At 46.7% G+C, this 17980-nt stretch overlaps 9 protein-coding genes across 9 annotated transcripts; 3 read left to right on the top strand and 6 right to left on the bottom strand.

The window, feature by feature from the left end:
• Positions 1 to 274: 274 nt before the first annotated feature.
• On the bottom strand, positions 275 to 4156 carry FMAN_04045 (uncharacterized protein; the record flags this gene model as incomplete). Its single annotated transcript, XM_041829293.1, has 3 exons — positions 275 to 378; positions 432 to 3393; positions 3473 to 4156. 3 exons carry the CDS (start codon positions 4154 to 4156, stop codon positions 275 to 277), a joined length of 3750 nt encoding a protein of 1249 aa, XP_041680070.1.
• Positions 4157 to 5539: 1383 nt separating this feature from the next.
• Positions 5540 to 6896, bottom strand: FMAN_04046 (uncharacterized protein; the record flags this gene model as incomplete). The annotated part of the gene is made up of 2 exons (XM_041829292.1): positions 5540 to 6624; positions 6683 to 6896. 2 exons carry the CDS (start codon positions 6894 to 6896, stop codon positions 5540 to 5542), a joined length of 1299 nt encoding a protein of 432 aa, XP_041680069.1.
• A 468-nt stretch (positions 6897 to 7364) lies between these two features.
• On the top strand, positions 7365 to 8062 carry FMAN_04047 (putative TPM2-tropomyosin; the record flags this gene model as incomplete). Its single annotated transcript, XM_041829291.1, has 3 exons — positions 7365 to 7382; positions 7495 to 7799; positions 7900 to 8062. 3 exons carry the CDS (start codon positions 7365 to 7367, stop codon positions 8060 to 8062), a joined length of 486 nt encoding a protein of 161 aa, XP_041680068.1.
• Positions 8063 to 8340: 278 nt separating this feature from the next.
• Positions 8341 to 9045, bottom strand: FMAN_04048 (uncharacterized protein; the record flags this gene model as incomplete). Its single annotated transcript, XM_041829290.1, has 2 exons — positions 8341 to 8766; positions 8833 to 9045. 2 exons carry the CDS (start codon positions 9043 to 9045, stop codon positions 8341 to 8343), a joined length of 639 nt encoding a protein of 212 aa, XP_041680067.1.
• Positions 9046 to 9369: 324 nt separating this feature from the next.
• Positions 9370 to 10358, top strand: FMAN_04049 (uncharacterized protein; the record flags this gene model as incomplete). Its single annotated transcript, XM_041829289.1, has 4 exons — positions 9370 to 9464; positions 9528 to 9862; positions 9915 to 10163; positions 10219 to 10358. 4 exons carry the CDS (start codon positions 9370 to 9372, stop codon positions 10356 to 10358), a joined length of 819 nt encoding a protein of 272 aa, XP_041680066.1.
• A 356-nt stretch (positions 10359 to 10714) lies between these two features.
• On the bottom strand, positions 10715 to 11183 carry FMAN_04050 (putative Protein trm-112; the record flags this gene model as incomplete). Its single annotated transcript, XM_041829288.1, has 2 exons — positions 10715 to 10912; positions 10998 to 11183. 2 exons carry the CDS (start codon positions 11181 to 11183, stop codon positions 10715 to 10717), a joined length of 384 nt encoding a protein of 127 aa, XP_041680065.1.
• Positions 11184 to 11538: 355 nt separating this feature from the next.
• Positions 11539 to 12518, bottom strand: FMAN_04051 (putative cyclophilin; the record flags this gene model as incomplete). Its single annotated transcript, XM_041829285.1, has 4 exons — positions 11539 to 11678; positions 11796 to 11947; positions 12009 to 12135; positions 12194 to 12518. The coding sequence occupies 4 exons, from the start codon at positions 12516 to 12518 to the stop codon at positions 11539 to 11541; spliced, it is 744 nt and encodes a 247-aa protein (XP_041680064.1).
• A 563-nt stretch (positions 12519 to 13081) lies between these two features.
• On the top strand, positions 13082 to 13554 carry FMAN_04052 (uncharacterized protein; the record flags this gene model as incomplete). Its single annotated transcript, XM_041829284.1, has 3 exons — positions 13082 to 13088; positions 13154 to 13185; positions 13243 to 13554. The coding sequence occupies 3 exons, from the start codon at positions 13082 to 13084 to the stop codon at positions 13552 to 13554; spliced, it is 351 nt and encodes a 116-aa protein (XP_041680063.1).
• Positions 13555 to 13771: 217 nt separating this feature from the next.
• On the bottom strand, positions 13772 to 15396 carry FMAN_04053 (uncharacterized protein; the record flags this gene model as incomplete). The annotated part of the gene is made up of 4 exons (XM_041829283.1): positions 13772 to 14348; positions 14401 to 14773; positions 14824 to 15036; positions 15093 to 15396. 4 exons carry the CDS (start codon positions 15394 to 15396, stop codon positions 13772 to 13774), a joined length of 1467 nt encoding a protein of 488 aa, XP_041680062.1.
• Positions 15397 to 17980: the final 2584 nt, after the last annotated feature.

Here is a 17980-nt window from a genome sequence, read left to right as displayed (position 1 = left end):
ATCCCCCCACTATACGTGAGTATCTTCATCCCCAAAACCCATATGGGTTGACCAAGCGAGCTTTCTCTGAGCCATGAGTACCACACCCAATTTCTCTCCTAACGCCATGATGGAAATGGATCCCGGCCCAATGTACATTTTACATCTTTGTGCTTTCAGGGGTAGTGTGCCCAAAGACGGCGTGGTGCCAAATAGTAGTAGCATGATGCAAGAGTTGAAAGAGATGCCGAAAAAAGACTCGCAAAAAACAAAAATTCAAGGTATTATAATAGTATCAGTTGAGGAAGCCCTTACAGTTCGCTGTGCCGCAGAGGCAAGGAATGCGGTCTAGGCTGCCGATCTCACGCTCAAACTTGTAATCGTACGTCAATTCATCGGCTGTATGTTTGTTAGCATTGTGTGGATGGTTACGGCCAAAGGGGAATACGTACTCGTGGCAATGTCCTTCAGTGCATAGATGACAATGCGCTTGCTTCCCTCGACCTTGATGATCTTGGCAGTGCAATTAGGGTCACAACTGTGGTTGATGAAACGCGCAATACCGCCCTTCTTTGTCGCGTCAATGACGGTATTGTCGTCGATACGGAATAGGTAACTGCTTCCAATGCCACTTTTGAGGTATCGGTTCTCGCGAATCTCGGCAATCTGCTGTCGAACTTGCTCACCGACATACTCAATAATCATGTCATCCTTCGCAATGTTCTCCATGGCGTATAAACCCCAGTTGTGAATGGCTGAGCGCTCAAACTTGACGGGCTTCTTCCGCTTCTTGAGCTGGTTGAATTTGAAGATATCGGCGTCTTGGCCGAGTGTCTTCTTTTGGTCGTTGAGGTCTTGTACGTAACGACGGTTGGAAGCGCGTTTGTTTCGTTCACTATCAGTAGCAGCCTGTTTCTCAATGGCGATTCTTGCTGCATCCTTACCCGACTTGTTGCGGGCTTCAAGCTCCTGTCTTGCTTTCTGCACCTTGATATGGTGAGGTAAGTACTTAGACTTTTCAGAGTTGAGAATCTTCTTGACACCCTCGGTGCGTGCGCAGCCAGTAGAGTTGGGTACATAGTAGCCACCGATGGTGACCGGAGAATCCAATGTCCTGTTGGCAGAGTTGAGCTCCCTGATGCGGTTACGGGTCCATAGCCACAACTCTGGGTTGCCGATGTCCTTGGCAGTGAACCTCCTGGAAAGTTTGGAGAGGTCGGGCGTGTCGCTCTGACCGATTGCCAGTCCTTGAAAGAGTGGTAAATCAGGCTTCGCGCCTTCGGGAAGCGCCAGTGCAGGAGTTAATGGTTCTGTTGACAGGAGCTTCTCGTCATACTTGTCCGTGACGACCTCTTTTGCAGCGGACTTTTCGGTGTTCGCTCCAGTCTTCTTGGCCTTTGGCGGTTCCACAGCTTCCTCCTCACCACGTTGAGAATCTGTCTCTATCCGAAGGTCCTGGAGCTCTTCAAAAACCTTTGGCTTCTTTGCCCTGCCTGGTCGTTTCTTCAGAGACTTACCAACAACTGAAACTGGCGTTTCGGAGCGGGATATTCGGCTATCAATGTCGTCTGGTTCGGGGATTATGTCCGCAGAGCCTTCGCGTGTCTCAAATCCAGACCCAAGCGCGGTAAGCCTAACGCCAAACAATTCCTCATCAGACTTCTTTTGACGTTTGAAAGCCGATTCCACTGATTCTGCCAACTTCCGCTTTCTGGAATGAGCAGAATCTGCTATAGCGAAGCTGGCTTCGGTCATAGAATCGTCCTCGCCTTGCTCCCATGGCACAAAGTCATCCTTGGACGCCTCGTCATCAGTGCTCATCCGGCTGCGAGGTCGCGATTCGGCTTCTTCTGTCTCACGCGCCAAGAGTGTACGAGTGTCCGTGTCGTCATCAGACTCGACATCACTATCAAAGCCTCTAAGACGGTGATGCAGCGAACGGAAAGGATTTCGAGCAACAGGTGGCCGTTTTCGCGCGAAGGGGTCAACAAAGGCGTTCTTTTGCTTAACCTTGGTTTTGCGAATTCTCGGTAGGGCTTTGGGTGCAATTCGACCAGTTTGTCGCTCAATTGGATCGGCTCGGGAGTTGGGAGTTCCTACACGTGAGCTGTCATTGCCATCTTCGACACTGGCCATCTCCTGCAGATCATCAGGATGCTCAATGTTCAACTTCCGGCGCTTAACAGCATGGTTGGCAGGATCTAGAAAATCCGAGAGAGCAGGTGCGGCGACCTTGGTGCGAATGTGTCGAATCAGATGTTCTGTCATCTCACGTCTAACAACCTCCACAGCTTCGATTACCGGATCAAAGTTCTTAGCTCTTTGCTTCTTCTCCTCTTCAAGATCTGCTTCCTCTTCTCGTCGCCGCCTTTCCTTCTCGTCGCGATATCGTGGCTCGGTATTTGTTTTTCGCTCTGGACTTGCACTGGATCGTCGGTGACTCGAGGAGCCATCTCGATGGGGACGAGGTAAGCATAATTGCATAGTCATGTCATAATTGAAAAATTCGGTGTGATTAACAGCGCGGAAACATCGTTCAGCTTCTGACTTCCCGGTGAACGAGTTGCGGAACACGATGAAATAGCCCGACTTGTCGACTCGGATTTCTTCAAATCCGTAATTCTTGAGTCGTTTCTTCATGTGTGGAAGAATACTTGGTAGTACTGGGACACTATCGCCTGTAACGTAAATATATGGATCGTCCGCGAGTTTTTGGGTAAGGTTTGAAGTTTCGAGATTGAGGCCTTTTTGTTGTGAGGGGGTTAAAGAAAGTTGTGGTGCGCTCGGGACTACAGGTTGTCGCTGTGCTGAGAGACCCTTAGGAGCGGTTGGGGGAGGTCTAGTAAAGACAGGAGCAGTTCCAGATTTGGGACCAGTCGGAGGAGCTTTGGCTGCAAGAGCAAGTCGCTCTTGTTCCTTCTTCTCAAACTTTTCCTTCTCCCTCTTGAGGTGCTCTTCCAGCATACGTCGGCTTCTGCGCCCTTCTGCATCGTACTCGACACGGACTATGTCGGCGTCAACCTTGATGCCTCGAGTCCGTACAGCTCGGCGAGCTGCCTCCATAGCAGAAACGGGAGGTCGGTCGGGTCGCTTAGAGTCTCGGTATCGAATTGTCGCAAATCCAAGATAGCTACCTGTTTCTGGGTGCATCTTGTTGCTGCTCTCGGCAATTTCACCAAAGGTAGCAAAAATGGCCGTTACTTTGCTAAAAGGAACAAGCGGATTATACCTCGTCACTACAATCTGCGTGGGTGGGCCAGGACCAATCGAGGTCTTGGAATCATAGGGATAGGGCTTGATGTTCTCGGGTGCTGTTCGCAAACGCGATTTAGGGAGGTAGTAATCGGTGTTGATATAACCGAGGCGACCGTCCGACTTGGCCAGTCGAGGGTCTTTAGGGGGGGCGTCATCGTCCTAATCATTTTCATTAGCCATGAGTCTTTCACCAAAGATGACGCCCCCCCTAAGGAGGGAAATTTATAGTTATACGTACTCGACCGAACTCCTTGTATGTCGGCTTCGCGCTCTTGCTGACGCTCTTATTGTGTACTCGATCGAGGAGCGGATCATAGGTGCACTTGAGGCCCTTGACGGAGGGCATGGGATCTCGAGCCGGAATGCGCTCATTGGAAAGGAGTCCGTTTGATATCGAGCCATTAAAACCAACGGCGGGTGAGTTTCGGGAGGACTGTCTCGCGGCCCGATCGGCGGTCAGACATGTAGACATGTCTGGCTTTGTGGTGGCCGAAGCCAATGAGTTGGGAGAATCTTTGGAAGCGATGGGAGTAAGGCTCGAGGTGGGAATACGGGACGAAGCTGAAGTTGCCGCGGCACCGTGGCGGGCGGTTGTGCTAAATATTGATGAGGCCGTGCTACTGTATGAGCTGGCCGAGTCGACAGTGCTGGGAATGTCTGTGAATGGTGATTCTGTGTCTTCGGGCTGTGCGGGCATAGTATCCGACGATGAAACAGTGCCGTTTTGGCCAGCATTCGCGGCTGCGTCTGACGCAGCTGATGTTGGTGTAGGGTCGCAAGCGCCGGTCAGGGAGGCCGGTGTCGACCCAGGTTTGGATTGTTCGCGATCTCTACTGAGGTCTGGACGAGTCTGGGACTGTGCTTTTACCTTTGGAGCTGTGGGGAAGAATTGCGCGAAGCTCGCGCCTGGTGGGCGAGTCATCGTGACGATGCGCTCTTCCTACTTCTTCCCCCGTGCTCTTACCATGATATCCTTAAACTGAAGCGTTGAGTGTACACCTAACGGTCGGATAATGTTTGTCCTGCGGCGATTCCAGAAGGGTTGTTTTGAACGAGGTAGCGATGAAATTGAAGAGATTGAGGGTGAGAGAAATGCTTCACGCGACCGAGGGATGCTGAGGTTGAATGTGGCGGAGCGGCGTCACCGACCGACTCCACGAGCAGTAAAGGAGTAGAAAAAGTCGTCAGAGCGTGAACAAGCAGACTGAATCAAATGGATGATGCGCGCGACAAAGGCGGGCGCGATGATGGATAGCAATGTCCAGAGTGTCGAGAGAAACGAGGGGGGAAATTGGTGGGAGAATGAGAAAAAATGGCTGACGACCAAGGAAGTTGACGTTCGCTTCGGTCTGCTTTGACTTTTGGTTCAGGGATGAGTAGAGTTACTTCTAGCGGTAAGGTCCAGGTCAAATGAGAGGATCGCCCAGCCACAGTTTGAGTGGCTTGGAGGTTTCTTGTAGCTTTTGATTGGATGTTATGTTTGGGTTGATACACGGTTGGTAGGTGGGTGATAGGTGGGTGGGGATTTGTTTGGATGCCAATTAACGCGTCCCACAAGACTTCAAGTATTGGACTGACACTGGCACCGCGTCAGTGGACGTCGGGTAGTATTGGATTGGATGAATCGGTTTGTCCGTTATTTTGCTGCAAACTCCCTCGTGTTTTGGCATTGGGCTTCAGTGCCCGTTTCTCATAACCAATGCGGTGACTCCTCTTAAGTATCCGTACCTTGTTCACCGTTGTTTGAGCCATTCGTTCGACAAGGTGCCTTATTTGGAAACAAGGGAGATGTCATCATGCATGAAAGCAAGGCCTTTGTCCAAGGATTTCATCTGTTCAAAAAACAAAGCTGGAAGAGATTATTCTCAGTAAACAAAGGTAGGACGGTATATCTGTATCAATACAAATAAAGAGAAATACCGCAAATAGCATCAATACGGTGACATTTCGGATGCAGCTTGCCAAGTCTCTGAGGTACAAAACAATAGGTATTTGGAGTAGACCTAACCTGTACCATTTCACATGCATGCCAACATAGACTCTATACAGTTGTGAAAACGTACCTGTTGGAAACAATATCACAATACAAGTCAGGTCAAGTCATTATTAACAAATTTATTCATGTCAATGTTCGTCAGGTGCAGCTAATATTTCGACTTAAACCATCTGGGATACAGACATAAAAAAAGGATAGCCATGGTGACCTCTCAATCCAGAACCTTCCAAACTCCGTCTCGTCGCCCATACTAATGTCACGACAAGCTTCCTCCAAACGCCGAATATTTTTACAGTACAAAATGAGGGCTTAGAAGTTCAGCTTCAGCTCAAACTCCTCCTCTTCATCGTCAGAGAGGCCAAGCGGTTGGCTCAGAGGTGGGAGATGATCATCATCTCCATCTTCATCGAAGATAGACATGAACTGAGGTCTCGGCTTGGCTTCCTGCTGCTGCTTCACCGCTTGACGGAGGCGAGCTGGGGTTATAGTGAGATCAGACTGAAGAGAATTGACTGTCTCGACAGACTTGACAGCACGCTGTGTTCCAACATGTGCCGTAGGCCCGCGACGTTGAGCGTTGACCATTGAGGATGCTGATCTACCTCGATTGTAGCCAATAGTGGTTCGTGATGCAGCAACGCCAGTAGCACTCTCTGCAGTCGATGTCTTGGCAGGCACCACACTTCTGACGACAGGCTTCTTGCTCTGATACAAAGAGGTGAGAGGCTTTCGAACCTTCGTTGTTCGTGCCACACTCGAAGCCTTGCTGTTGCTACTGGCGTCTGAGTGGATTGACAAAGCAGAGGCAGCTCGCCTTGATGCCAGACTCGAAGGCTGCTTGGTTCGGATGCCCTTGACCTTCCGTTCCGAGTCCGCAATAGTAGCCTTTGGTGCTGGTGCCCTGATCTGCATTTCGGTGTCCGAAAGATCCTCAATGTTGAAGGTTAAAGCAGCCCTCTCTTGCTTATTTCTCTCCTCCGCCTTGGCAGCAACCTTCTTCATTGTCTCTGCAAACTCCCGGTCTTGTCTAGAAACACCATCATCATCGATTGGGTTGTAGAAGTGCTGATAGTATCCCTTCATGATATTTTCTTTCTTCAAGCCCTCGAGGGTCAGCATATCCTTGGGGAAGCAGTCCGATTCATATGGGAGATCCTTGGGCTTCGGCGGGGCATATTCCGGTTCTTCTTCTTGTGACTCAATGGGCTTCTGTTCTTCCTTGAGTCGAATCTCGAGAGGTGCAAGATCCACTGGTCGCTGCTTGGGCTTCTGTGCCGTTGGTTTGAGCTGTGTTTGCTCAATACCCTGGATGATGTTCTTAACACCACCAAGCTGCCCGTTCTTAGCCTTGGCATTGGTGGTCTTGTTGCCCAAAGGAGCTCGATTCTGGGTACCTAGTAATCCATCTCCGATTAGCATATTGTTCTTTGTCCTGGTAAGAATCATGCGTACCCATCGGGGTGACTATGGCCTGTCGTGTTCCATTGCCTTTGTTCAGCGTCTTCACTCCACCCAGTCCGGTCTTGCCAGTAAAGGCTGTGGGAGCATTCTCGTCATGCTGAGGAAATCGAGATGGGGTTTTTGGAAATCGTGCACTGTGTTGCTGTTTGGTCGGAACTTGCTGGCTAACGACCAGATTCTCTTGGTCGCGATGCGCCGCCAACATGATGGCTACTACGAGCGAATCAAGGATTCAGTATATCTTTGTCTTGTCGCCGGGATAGAATTAGGCAGATGTTGATCCCGTCATTGGATTCATTAATCAAAAGAGGTAATTACGGTTGGAAGATGAAAGGGTCATTTGCTCATCTGCCAGGACCTTCGCGGCCGGGATGTTTTGGTCGGTCTGTGCTGGCTGGCGGGGCAACCGCTATCTTTGGGTGCATGCTCCTTGAGTTTACAGTGGAAAGTGCCGGCATGTGAGCGCCACACCTCAACGACCGCCACAAGCCAATGGGGCTATACTCAGACGCGGCCTCCACCGGGGCAGCTGTGGAGGGGCATCACTCCTCCCCTTTCTTGATAGGTACTTAACCGCTTCATCTTACATCCGAACAACACGACCTCTGTCTTCATCGCCGGTTTCCCTTCAGCCTTTTCTTCAACCTAAACAACCCTTTCGCCGCTTATCAAAATGGATCGCATCAAGGAGGTTAGTTGTCCAAAAAGTTCCTTGCTACCCCGCCATGGCAACCTAAAAGGAACCGTCGTGGAGGGGTAAACTATCGTCGGTCGACCCATGCTAATATGGCGATGGTGGATAGAAAATGAACCAGCTCCGTCTGGAGGCCGACGAGGCCAGTGGCAAGGTTGAGGAGCTCCAGAGCAAGGTCAAGGTTCTCGAGCAAGAGAACCTGTCAAAGGAGCAGGAAATCACCTCCCTCCAGCACAAGAACAACCTCCTCGAGGGCGAGGTCGAGAAGCTTGAGAACGCCGTAAAGGATTTCAAGAAGGCCGCCGATGAGGGCCAGCAACACGGCACTCAGAACGAAACCCTTCAGCGAAGGCTGCAACTTCTCGAGGAGGAGGCCGAGGATGCCGACAAGACACTCCGTGAGGCCAACGAGAAGTACGTTGAACCCCCCTAGCAAGCCCCCTTACCGCCATTTCCACAACCATCAATTTTAAACACCACAAATGATACAACGGCTAACAGAGCGATTCTCTAGGCTCCGACAGACCGACGTCAAGGCCGGACACTTCGAGCGAAAGGTGCAAGCCCTTGAGAACGAGCGTGATCAGTGGGAGTCAAAGTACGAGGAGATGTCGCAGAAGTACAACGCTCTCCAGAAGGAGCTGGAGGAGCTCCAGGCCGAGATTGGCAACATCTAATTTATCCCCAACCCTTAAAGCACTCGCGCCGGATGCAGAATCCATGTTCGTTAGCATGTCCGCAGACATCAGTATACTCGTCCAGTTGTATGATGCCTTGTTGCAGGTATTTCCAGGTGTTGGCCAGATGAGCGAATGGAGCAGTTGCCGCATGTCATGTTACGTTTCTACTACTAGCTGATTGAAGCTGGCTTTTCTCAAAGGGTATCTTTTTGTAAATGGTGCGCTTCATAAATCCTTCTATGTTGTCCAAATCCATTGAGCTCCATCGTACTTTATCATGCTCTCCTCTTTGCCTTCTTGATTCTCTGCTTCTTATCCGTCAACTGCCTCTCGAACTTGGTCTCGTATCGGAACTTCTTCTTCTTCTTTTTGGGATCCCGTCGTGACTTTGCTTTTTGATCGTCCTTGGGTTCTTCAACCTTTTTATCCTCCTTATTGTCCTTGTCGTCGACTTGGGGCTTGTGCAATCCATCTCTTGTCACCGACACAGACTCGACCGTGACAGTGGTATAACGATCTTCGTCGATGTATTCCTCTTCGTGGTCAACAATATCCAGCTCTGGCTGATCAGGAAAACCGTCCCACTCTCCGTCTTCCTCGTCAGATTCCTGCTCGACCGCCCCAGCAGCTTCCGACTCCTGCAACAATCTGTTTACGGTCTGGACGTGCTCTTCGACATCGCGCTTTCGTTCTTCTCGTATCTAGTAGAATAATTTAGTACTATTCAAAAGTGACAGTGGTAATCTCGCTTGAAAATCTGGGCGTACCTGTTTTCGCAACTCTAGCTTCTCCTGACGAGCCCTCTTGGCAGCCTCTTCTTGAGCATTCTTGATGCGCTGCTGCTTGCGCTTATGGAAACCAGTCAAATATTCCTGCCGCGCCTCGAAGTCGAAATTAACCTCCTCGACAGCAGAGGTCATCTTTCGCTTCTTAGATGGCGGAGGCAGAATGCTCTTTTTGGGTCTTGGTTTGGCGAACATGGTTGCTTATATGCACGGTAGTCGTGAAATGCAAATGAAAAAATGAGAGTGTATCGAGTAAACTATTTTGTTGGCTACTATAGCAAGAATAGGTAGTATCTTGAACATCGAAAAATCCACTGTCGCGAAACTTTCCCAGGATAGCTCCACAACGGAATGGATCCATCACTCACCGAGGTGTGCATGCAACGGGGCTTTGCATGTACCGGAATAGTTACGTAAGGTAGCTGCTTCTGCATCAGCTCTCTCAATGCTAGCATTATCATCACAAGCTGGAATCGATAGGCAGACACAACGCCCAATAACCAGCAAATATCATCCGTGATGCGTCTTCAGATTCTTGCCAGCGCTCTTGCGCTCAGCGGTTCCGCCGCCGCTTTCTCAGACTCATGGCCATTGGTTATGTTTTCTACCTCCAAGTATGACGCGCGCCTTCGTGTCCTATCTACACTTAGAGCTCCCTACTAACGATGACGACGAAGGTTTTCCGATGCACCCAGCAACAACCACATCCAGACGCGATCCCAAGCTCTCGAGCAAGTTCAGGACCTCTTGACTTCATGTCCGACCGATAATTACGTCCTGATCGCTCATGAGGGTGTCAATGCCGCTGATCTTCGACGACCGAACTCCATGTCCAATCTTCACCATGCTATCGGCCGCAAGGAAATCCAGGGCAAGTTTATTGTCCCTGAGGTTGTTGGCGAGTCCATCGATGCGGCTGCGATCCAGGACTACATTAAGAGGGCGTGTTACGAGCAGGCAAAGAAGGTGAAGCCTCACTTCACCCTAATCAAGGCTTCCACGAACGAGGAAGGTCAGTTATATGATGAAACTCGCTTTGAGTTCAAATTTTAACCATATCACAGAAGCTATCAAGCAGTGGGAGGAGAGCGAGCAAGGGTTGAACGATTCATACACTGTCCTTTTCGTTGGCACGCCATCCACTAAGGCGAAGACGGCCACATCCAAGTCCGAGAAGACCATCTACGAGCCCGAATTCATCGAGCCTCTGCATATGGACTTGAAGCGCGATGTCTCAGGTAATGCGGAGAAGCCTGGCAACGCCACACGCGATACCCGTGGTCTATTTGAGAAGTACCAGTTCTTTACTCCTGGTAAGCTTCCTCGTTATAATCTGCGCATGCTTGACTCCGTACTAATTAATTGTAGGTATCTTCATGGGAATCATCGCTGCCATTGTGCTGTTCTCCCTGCTTGGCGTTGGTCTGCGGGCTCTGGCTAGCCTCGAGGTCTCCTACGGCGCTTTTGAGAAGGACATGGGCCCCGCTGCTCAAAAGAAGCAGCAGTAAAGCACTTGTGCGGAATAAACGAGCGCTGTCCATGTATCAGTCTTCCATGTGGAATGATACTTGTATATCAGATTACGGAGTTTGGGTTCCTTTGGTGCGACTTGATGGGAGGATTAGTATCGTCATGTAATGTTGCGAGCCTCAGCTGTAGACAGGACATAGGGTCGGGGATCCAGATAAAGGGTCTTGACCCAAATTTATTGAGTACTTTTTGCAGATGCGATTCGAAGCCATCAAATAATTCAACGCCAAACTCCGTTATGATACCTCAAGTCATAACATCCGATCTCTCTAGTGGTGATGCATCTCCGATGGAATTTTGCAAACGTAACTAATCTTGGCTCGTATTGTCATCTTTACACCAAGTGGCTGGGCAGCAAAAAGTTGGCAATACCCTCCTTGACAGCGTACTCGTGCCCACAGTTGCCACAAACGAGTTTTCCCTCAGACATTTGAGTCTCGAGAAGAAGATGGTGAAGATCCTTCAGGGTCTTCTCATCAGCCCGAAGCTCAACTGCTGTGGGAGGTTGTTCAGGGAGCTGAGGGAAACCCAACTGTAACATGAAAGTGTCAGAAACTTGTTTCAACAACAACACAGGGCGAGTTTCATGATCGCTCGCCTTGTTCTGGCTAACTCACCTCAGAGGCCGTTGTGCAAAGAGCCGTCCAGTCAAGTCGGGGCAGTACATTGAGGATCATGTCAGGGTTCAACTCGATATCGTCTTGGACGAGTTCAGCGTCCTTTGGGTGAAGAGGGTATGAGTCTTTAGAGGACTTGCAGGCCTTGACGGCGCAAGTAAGAAAGTTGAGGCTGAGAACCTTCATCTTGATTTCGGAGAAATATGAGCAGAAGATGTGTTGAGCAGTCCTGTAAGAGATCGAGAATCGTCAAATTGATGTTGTCTTGTACTTACACAACTTTTTTTTCTTCTATGGCGGGGGAGGACTTGGTGGTGAACTGAGTGAGCCCCACGTGACAGGGATGTTCTACTTAGTAGGCAGAGCTACGTGCTACAGTACTGACAAGACGGAATAAAACGCCAATTCACCATAAATTTTGGCTATAATTCTACAATTGATAGGGTCGAGTTCTAGTAGCTGGTAAAGATCGATACACAAAAATGGTCTTGATATGGTCGGTGTTGTATTGTCTCTTATTGAATACTGAGTCTCGAGTCGCCTAGAATCGAGAGCGCTGACGGGCGTGGCGAAGTCCAACAAAGACAAGACCAGCAACAACGGCAAAGAGGCCAGCCTTCTGGAGAGGAGACCAACCAGCGGAAACCTCCTCCGCGGCGAATTCAGATGTGCCGTAAAGGTCTAATTGAGGCGAAGGCTACGCATCAGCAAATCCGGCCTTTTAGGATTATCAATGAGGGCGAGGCAACGGACTGGTGCAAAACAAGAGTGTTGCCTCTTAGAGCTCAACGTGAATACCTTCAGGGGGGACATCAAGCTCGCCGCTCTTGGCGATCTTGACCGCCTCGACGGGTCGGTCGGCACCGCCAGTCTTGGTGTTCTCGATCTTCTCGATGATGTCGTAGCCCTCGAGGACCTCACCGAAGACGACGTGCTTGCCATCGAGCCACCTGGAGATGGTTGTTAGTATTGCGGTTGTAATTGGTTCGTTGGAGATGGAGTTGCGCTTACGAGGTGACAACGGTGGTGATGAAGAACTGGGAGCCGTTGGTGTCGCGACCGGCGTTGGCCATGGAAAGGAGACCCTTCTTGGTGTGCTTGAGCTTGAAGTTCTCATCCTTGAAGCGGTCACCGTAGACTGAAGGCAGATGTTAGCAATTGACGGATTTGACCGAGACGAAGCTATCGCAACATACTGGACTTGCCACCGGTGCCGTCACCCTTGGTGAAGTCACCGCCCTGGATCATAAAGTTCTTGATAACACGGTGGAAAGCAGAACCCTCATAACCAAAGCCCTTCTCGCCAGTAGCCAGAGCGCGGAAGTTCTCAGCTGTCTCGGGGACAGTCTTGCCGTAGAGGCCCATAACGACACGGCCGAGCTTCTGGTCACCCTGCTCAATGTCGAAGAAGACCTTGTGAGTGATCTTGGGGCCCTTGGCAGCCTCAGCTGTCTGGGCGAGGAAGAGGAGGCCGAGCCCTAGGACCAGGGCCGACACGAAAAGGCGACGAAGATTGAACATGATGGTTGTTTCTCCGATGATCAAAGAATACAGAGGCAGAAGCAGAGAAATGGAAAGGTTGGAGAGGAGGGACGGGAAGGGACACTTATACCGTAGAGATAGCCACTGACCGGGGGGTAGCTGGTCCCCGCTGCGTGCGCAATTGGGGGACCTAAACGCTAAACTACCTACCTGCAGATGGTCCCCGCTGCCGGACTGGGAGTGGAGAGCTCACATTGCGTTCCAGCACGTTTCAGCGGCTAAAGCCACCAGAAGAGCGAGTTCTTTCATTGGTGCCCTGCCGATCTAGGGCCCAGAAGCGACAGAAAAGATTCGACATGATGAACACGGCTTGAACGTAGAGTTACACTAATGTTTAAGTCAGAGCCTCGTTCCCCTGTCGCGGCTCACTTCTCCAGTGGACCCCGCCGTGCTGGAGCTCCCTGGTGGCAGTCTTGTACATTTCAGTGCAGCAATTAACCCGAGATTTACCGAATTGTCCATCTTTTTCCAATTGCACGTCAGGTCGGCTTCGATTTGGAGATCGAGGCATGCGACTGTGATACTCACGATAATCTGTCACCATGGTACGTTTGTATCCAATGCCCACCCTTCAAAGCAATTCGAGATTAACAGTATACAGGTCTTCTTCTTAGGCGTCAACTTCGGCGAGCAGAAGCTCGTCAAGGTAAGTCTAACAGTCACTGAACACTCTCATACGTTCTCACACCAGACCCTTCCACAGAAAGCCCTCGAGTCCTTCTACGCTCTCGGGCCCCAGACATCTGCCCGAATTATGGCGAAATACTCGATCCACAAGCTCGCCAAGGTCGGATCCCTCGCTCCCAGAACCGTCACTCTCATCACGGCCGAATTATCACAAATGACGATCGAAACGGACGCCCGTCGCTTGTTACAAGAGAATATTCGACGACTGAAGGATATGGGATCATACCGGGGTAGACGTCACGCAATGGGTCTGCCAGTCCGTGGTCAACGAACAAGGACACAGACGGCAACGGCCAACAGACTGAACAGGGTGGAACGACGAGGTTAAGCGCATCATTGGAAGAGTGGGTTGCCTAGAATTGGGTATGGATATCGGCAAATATCCCCCGAGAGGATGTTATGGCATGTCTAAATGCTAGAGAGATTATACCGAGGAGAAATGATAAGCCAGGCCATCTCCTTGTCATACAAGACTTGTATATATAATGTACGATCAAATGGAAATGAATTCAATATGGCCGTGTTCAAGCGCGGTACTACCAACCTTACGCACGTTCCAATGAGACCTCCTGAGCTTCGTCAAACTTCATCTTTGGCAAATCATCCTCCAGCGGCAGCTGTCTTTTGGCCTGCAACTTAGCAGCAACAGTGTCAACATCTTTCCAAACGCGCAGCAGATTACCTCCAACAACCTTGGCTGCATCTACATTGCTGACACCCTGTCGAAGGAGTTCGGCGATCAGGTCAGGATATTTGGTGACATCTTCAAGGCCTTCAGGAACAGATGGAATGCCGTCAAAGTCCGTACCGATACCAACATGATCGTAACCGATCAGGTTACCGATATAAATAATGTGCTGAGCTGCGTGTGCAAGAGTCGAGTTCTGGGGGTAAAACTCAGGAAGACCGTTATCCTTTCCGGTGTCAACACAAGAGATGAAGTCAGGGGCGATGTTGACCATGACTAGGGAGTTCCGCTTCTTGACGAGTTGCAGAACATTGTCCTTGACGTTTCGAGGATGAGGGCAGACGCTCCAGGCGGAGCTGTGAGAGAAGATGACAGGGGCTTCAGAGCCAGTCCATTCATCCTTGCCGCCCAGTACATCCAACATAGTATCCTCACTGACAGCCTTGGTTAGGATTGGGTTCATGGTGGGAAGTTTGTCCAACATACCTGACATGAGAAAGATCAACAATCATGCCGATGCGGTTCATCTCGCTGATAAGCTTGCGACCCAGGGGGCTCACGCCTCCCCACAATGGCTCAGCCTTCCGATCAGGATCTGACAAAATCGCAGCATCGGCAAATTTGTTGTGACAGTTATGGGTCAAGGTAGCATAACGCACACCAAGCTCATGGAAACGACGGAGGTTAGACACCTTGTTGCCAATTTGATGTAGACCCTCGATACCAAAGGGTGAGATGAGCTTGCCCTGCTTGAAGGCCTCAAAGGCATTGGAGCTGTCGACCTTTTGAGAGAAGTGGCTGGGATAGGCTGCCTGCAGCCTGCTCATAACATCAATCTGGTCCAATGTGAACTGTACGCCTGTATATATGATTAGCAAGCTAGATGAATCGAGAACCATGACAACTTACTCGAAGCATAGTTCTTGTCAGAGAAGTCGGAACCATTTGATGGACATGGAGCAAACAGACTCCAAAATGCACCACCACTCTGACCCTGGCGAAGACGGTGCAAGTCAACATGTCCAGCAAGCTCACCCTGCTCGAATGGCTGGGTGAAGTTGTCATCATAAATCTGGTTACCATATGCAAAACGTAGCACGATTGGAAAGTCAACATGCCCGTCTGGAGTTACCAAGTTAATACACATCCAATCATGACAAGGGTGCAGGTCTCCATACCTATCAACGGCGTATGGCTGAGAATATGTCGTGCTCGCTCCTCGGGCGTTCGCAATCCGTTTCCATAGCGAGGAACACCATTGTAACGGTTACTGACTGGCCGATGCAACAGACTGAGTCCTAAAAGTGCTAGGAAAATAGCTATAATAGTCTTTCTAGGCGTTAATTTCGGTGTAGAGGGAGCTTCATGACGTGAGCCTGTATGAAGCTGAGATAGTAATCCTCCCTTGACTGATCTGTTCGCGCCCCTGGTTCTCGATGACCGAGTGGTGTTGTATGATAGGAGAGGTTCCTGCCCCCCCATTGTGATGAAAGAAATGAAATGAGCAATGAATCAATGTAAGGAAAGGTTGATGTGAATAAGAAAGTGATATGACGCTGTATATGAGTTGAAGTCGTTGAGTTGGACAAAGTTAAAGGGCACAGGGATAAAGATGTAATGCCCTGAACTCACGGGCTGACAAATACGGCACGCTCAGACTATCTCTCAGTTGTCCTGGGGTTCAGTTCGAACAAGAAGAGCATAGTCAAGTTAAATACAAGACAGGTCACTAAATCTATAGGTTACTTAGCTTATACAAAAAGATCCTGACACTTGATTAGGAAAACGAAAGAAACAGAACCCCCCGAAATCTGATTCGAACAGGCAACCTTTTGATTTGAATGACCTCTGGCAGAAGCCATGGATAGGGCTAACCATTCCTGGATAAAGAGATCGCAGGCACTAACTCCATAAGAGGCATAGCCTCACAGATCAACCACGGGACAAGACATCGCCAAACACCATCAACAGGCTCTCATTGCCTTACATAGTACATTTCTACTACGTATTCTCATGCACTCAGTCCCCCGATCATCAAGAGACGATCACATAGAAACAAATGAAAGTCAGAGTACTCAGGTTTCAATTAAAAGGCTTGGAAACTTTTAACACAATTGTCTGCTTCGAATGAAAGGTGGAGGATACCTCAGTGCTCCCAGGTACTTACATGGCTCTACCGTTCCGAGATGTCCGTTAAGGCATTTCCAGTAATTATGTATAGGATAGTTATGCAAATGCTGTACAAGCACTAAGGATACTTTACTACGGAGAAACCCAAAGACAGAAGCGCAGTTCTGAGTCCCACTTCCGATCCGTTATAATACCGTAACCAAAACGGAGATACCGTTTATTAGAAAGCTTATGTATTTTCTTTCTTCTAGAAGAGGGGAAATTTAATATCTAAATCCCTTAACTTCTAATATCTTACTAGGGTTTTACCTAAATATAAGTAATTATTTTATTCTCTTAATCTAATACCTCTTTTTAATATATAATAATTTTAATAGTAATATATTAATCTTAAAGATTTAAGTATTATAATATATTACTTTAATAAGATATTAATAAAATATTATAAGGTAATCTATATTTATATTATTTTAATAACTAGATTTTAATATTTTTATTTTTCTATTTTACTAAAATTATTAATTTTTAATAAGCTTTTATTAATATTTTATTTACTTATCTTTAAATTCTTTAGTTATAATTTTTAATAATTTTATTACTATATTTTATATTAACTTCTATATAAATATTTTTTAAGAGTTTACCTATAATTTAAAGGTTTAGCTAATTAATTAATCTTTTAATAAGATCTTATATTTTTATTATATCTATAATATCTATTATAATCTCTCTTTTTAATACTATATTAGCCTCTTACTAAAATATTATATTTTTTATATTAATAACTAAAAGAAATATAGCTTTATATATATTTTTTTACCTTAATTATTAGGTCTTTATTAATATTTTACCGGTTTCTTATAAGTATTTTAATGCAATTTAGGCTTATTACCTAGCAATTAAGTGCCTTTAGGATTATTTTATTAATAAGGATTTTAATCTTACTTAAGTCTAGCAGGCCTATACTGTAATTAAGTCTTACAGTATGGCTTAATAAGTAATTACTAACTGTATATATAACCTTACTTTTAGTAGTAATAGCACTTTAGCTACTATAATTTAATTTTAAGATATTATATCCCTTTAGGACCTTTAGGCACTTTAATGCCTTATTTTTATATATTTTTTATTAAAATATCTCTAACTTTTTAATTAATCTATTTTTAAAGTAATATTAAATTTATTTTTAAAGAAATATTTACTTAAGTTATATCTATAATACCTTTCTATATCTATAATATCTTTACTATAATCTATCTTTATTTAGTAATCTTTTACCTAAATATCTATAAAGATATTTCTATTAAAGGCAAGAGGACTTATAATAAACTCCTATTTACTTTTAAAGCTAAGCCAGTACTTTATACTTTACTTAATAAGTATTTAAATAACCTTATCCCTAACATTCTAGTTACCTTTATTAATATTACTTTTATTAATTATTTTAACTAGGCTATTTCTATTTATTATTAAGGTATTATTAAGCCTCTTTATATCTTTAAGTAAGTTAGCTAGAGGTTTTAGTTTTTTAGTCTTTATTATATAGTTAGTATTAATTAGGTAAGTATTTATTAGGGCTTTACCCTTTTTATATTTTAATAATTTTTAGAGATAATAAATTTAAATTAAATCTTTTAGGTATTTATTTTATTATATAACTTAATTTAAAATAATTTCTATCTGCTATTTAATTACTATAATCTTAATAAGCCTTAACTACTTAAGAAAGTTTTAAAATTTCTTATTAATTAGATTTTTAATTAGGCTATTAGCTATTAGCTAAGTTAATAAAATATATATTATATTTACTATCCTATTTATTACTTCTTATTTTAGTTAATAGTTATAGATCTATATATATTATAGCTTTATATATAGCTTAACTAATTTCTCTTTAATTAATTAAATAATTTATAAGTTATTATATTAAATAGTT

The sequence above is a fragment of the Fusarium mangiferae genome (genome assembly GCF_900044065.1).
Source record: "Fusarium mangiferae strain MRC7560 genome assembly, contig: FMAN_scaffold003, whole genome shotgun sequence".
NCBI lineage: Eukaryota > Fungi > Ascomycota > Sordariomycetes > Hypocreales > Nectriaceae > Fusarium > Fusarium mangiferae.
This window is presented reverse-complemented; position numbering and strand designations above follow the sequence as displayed.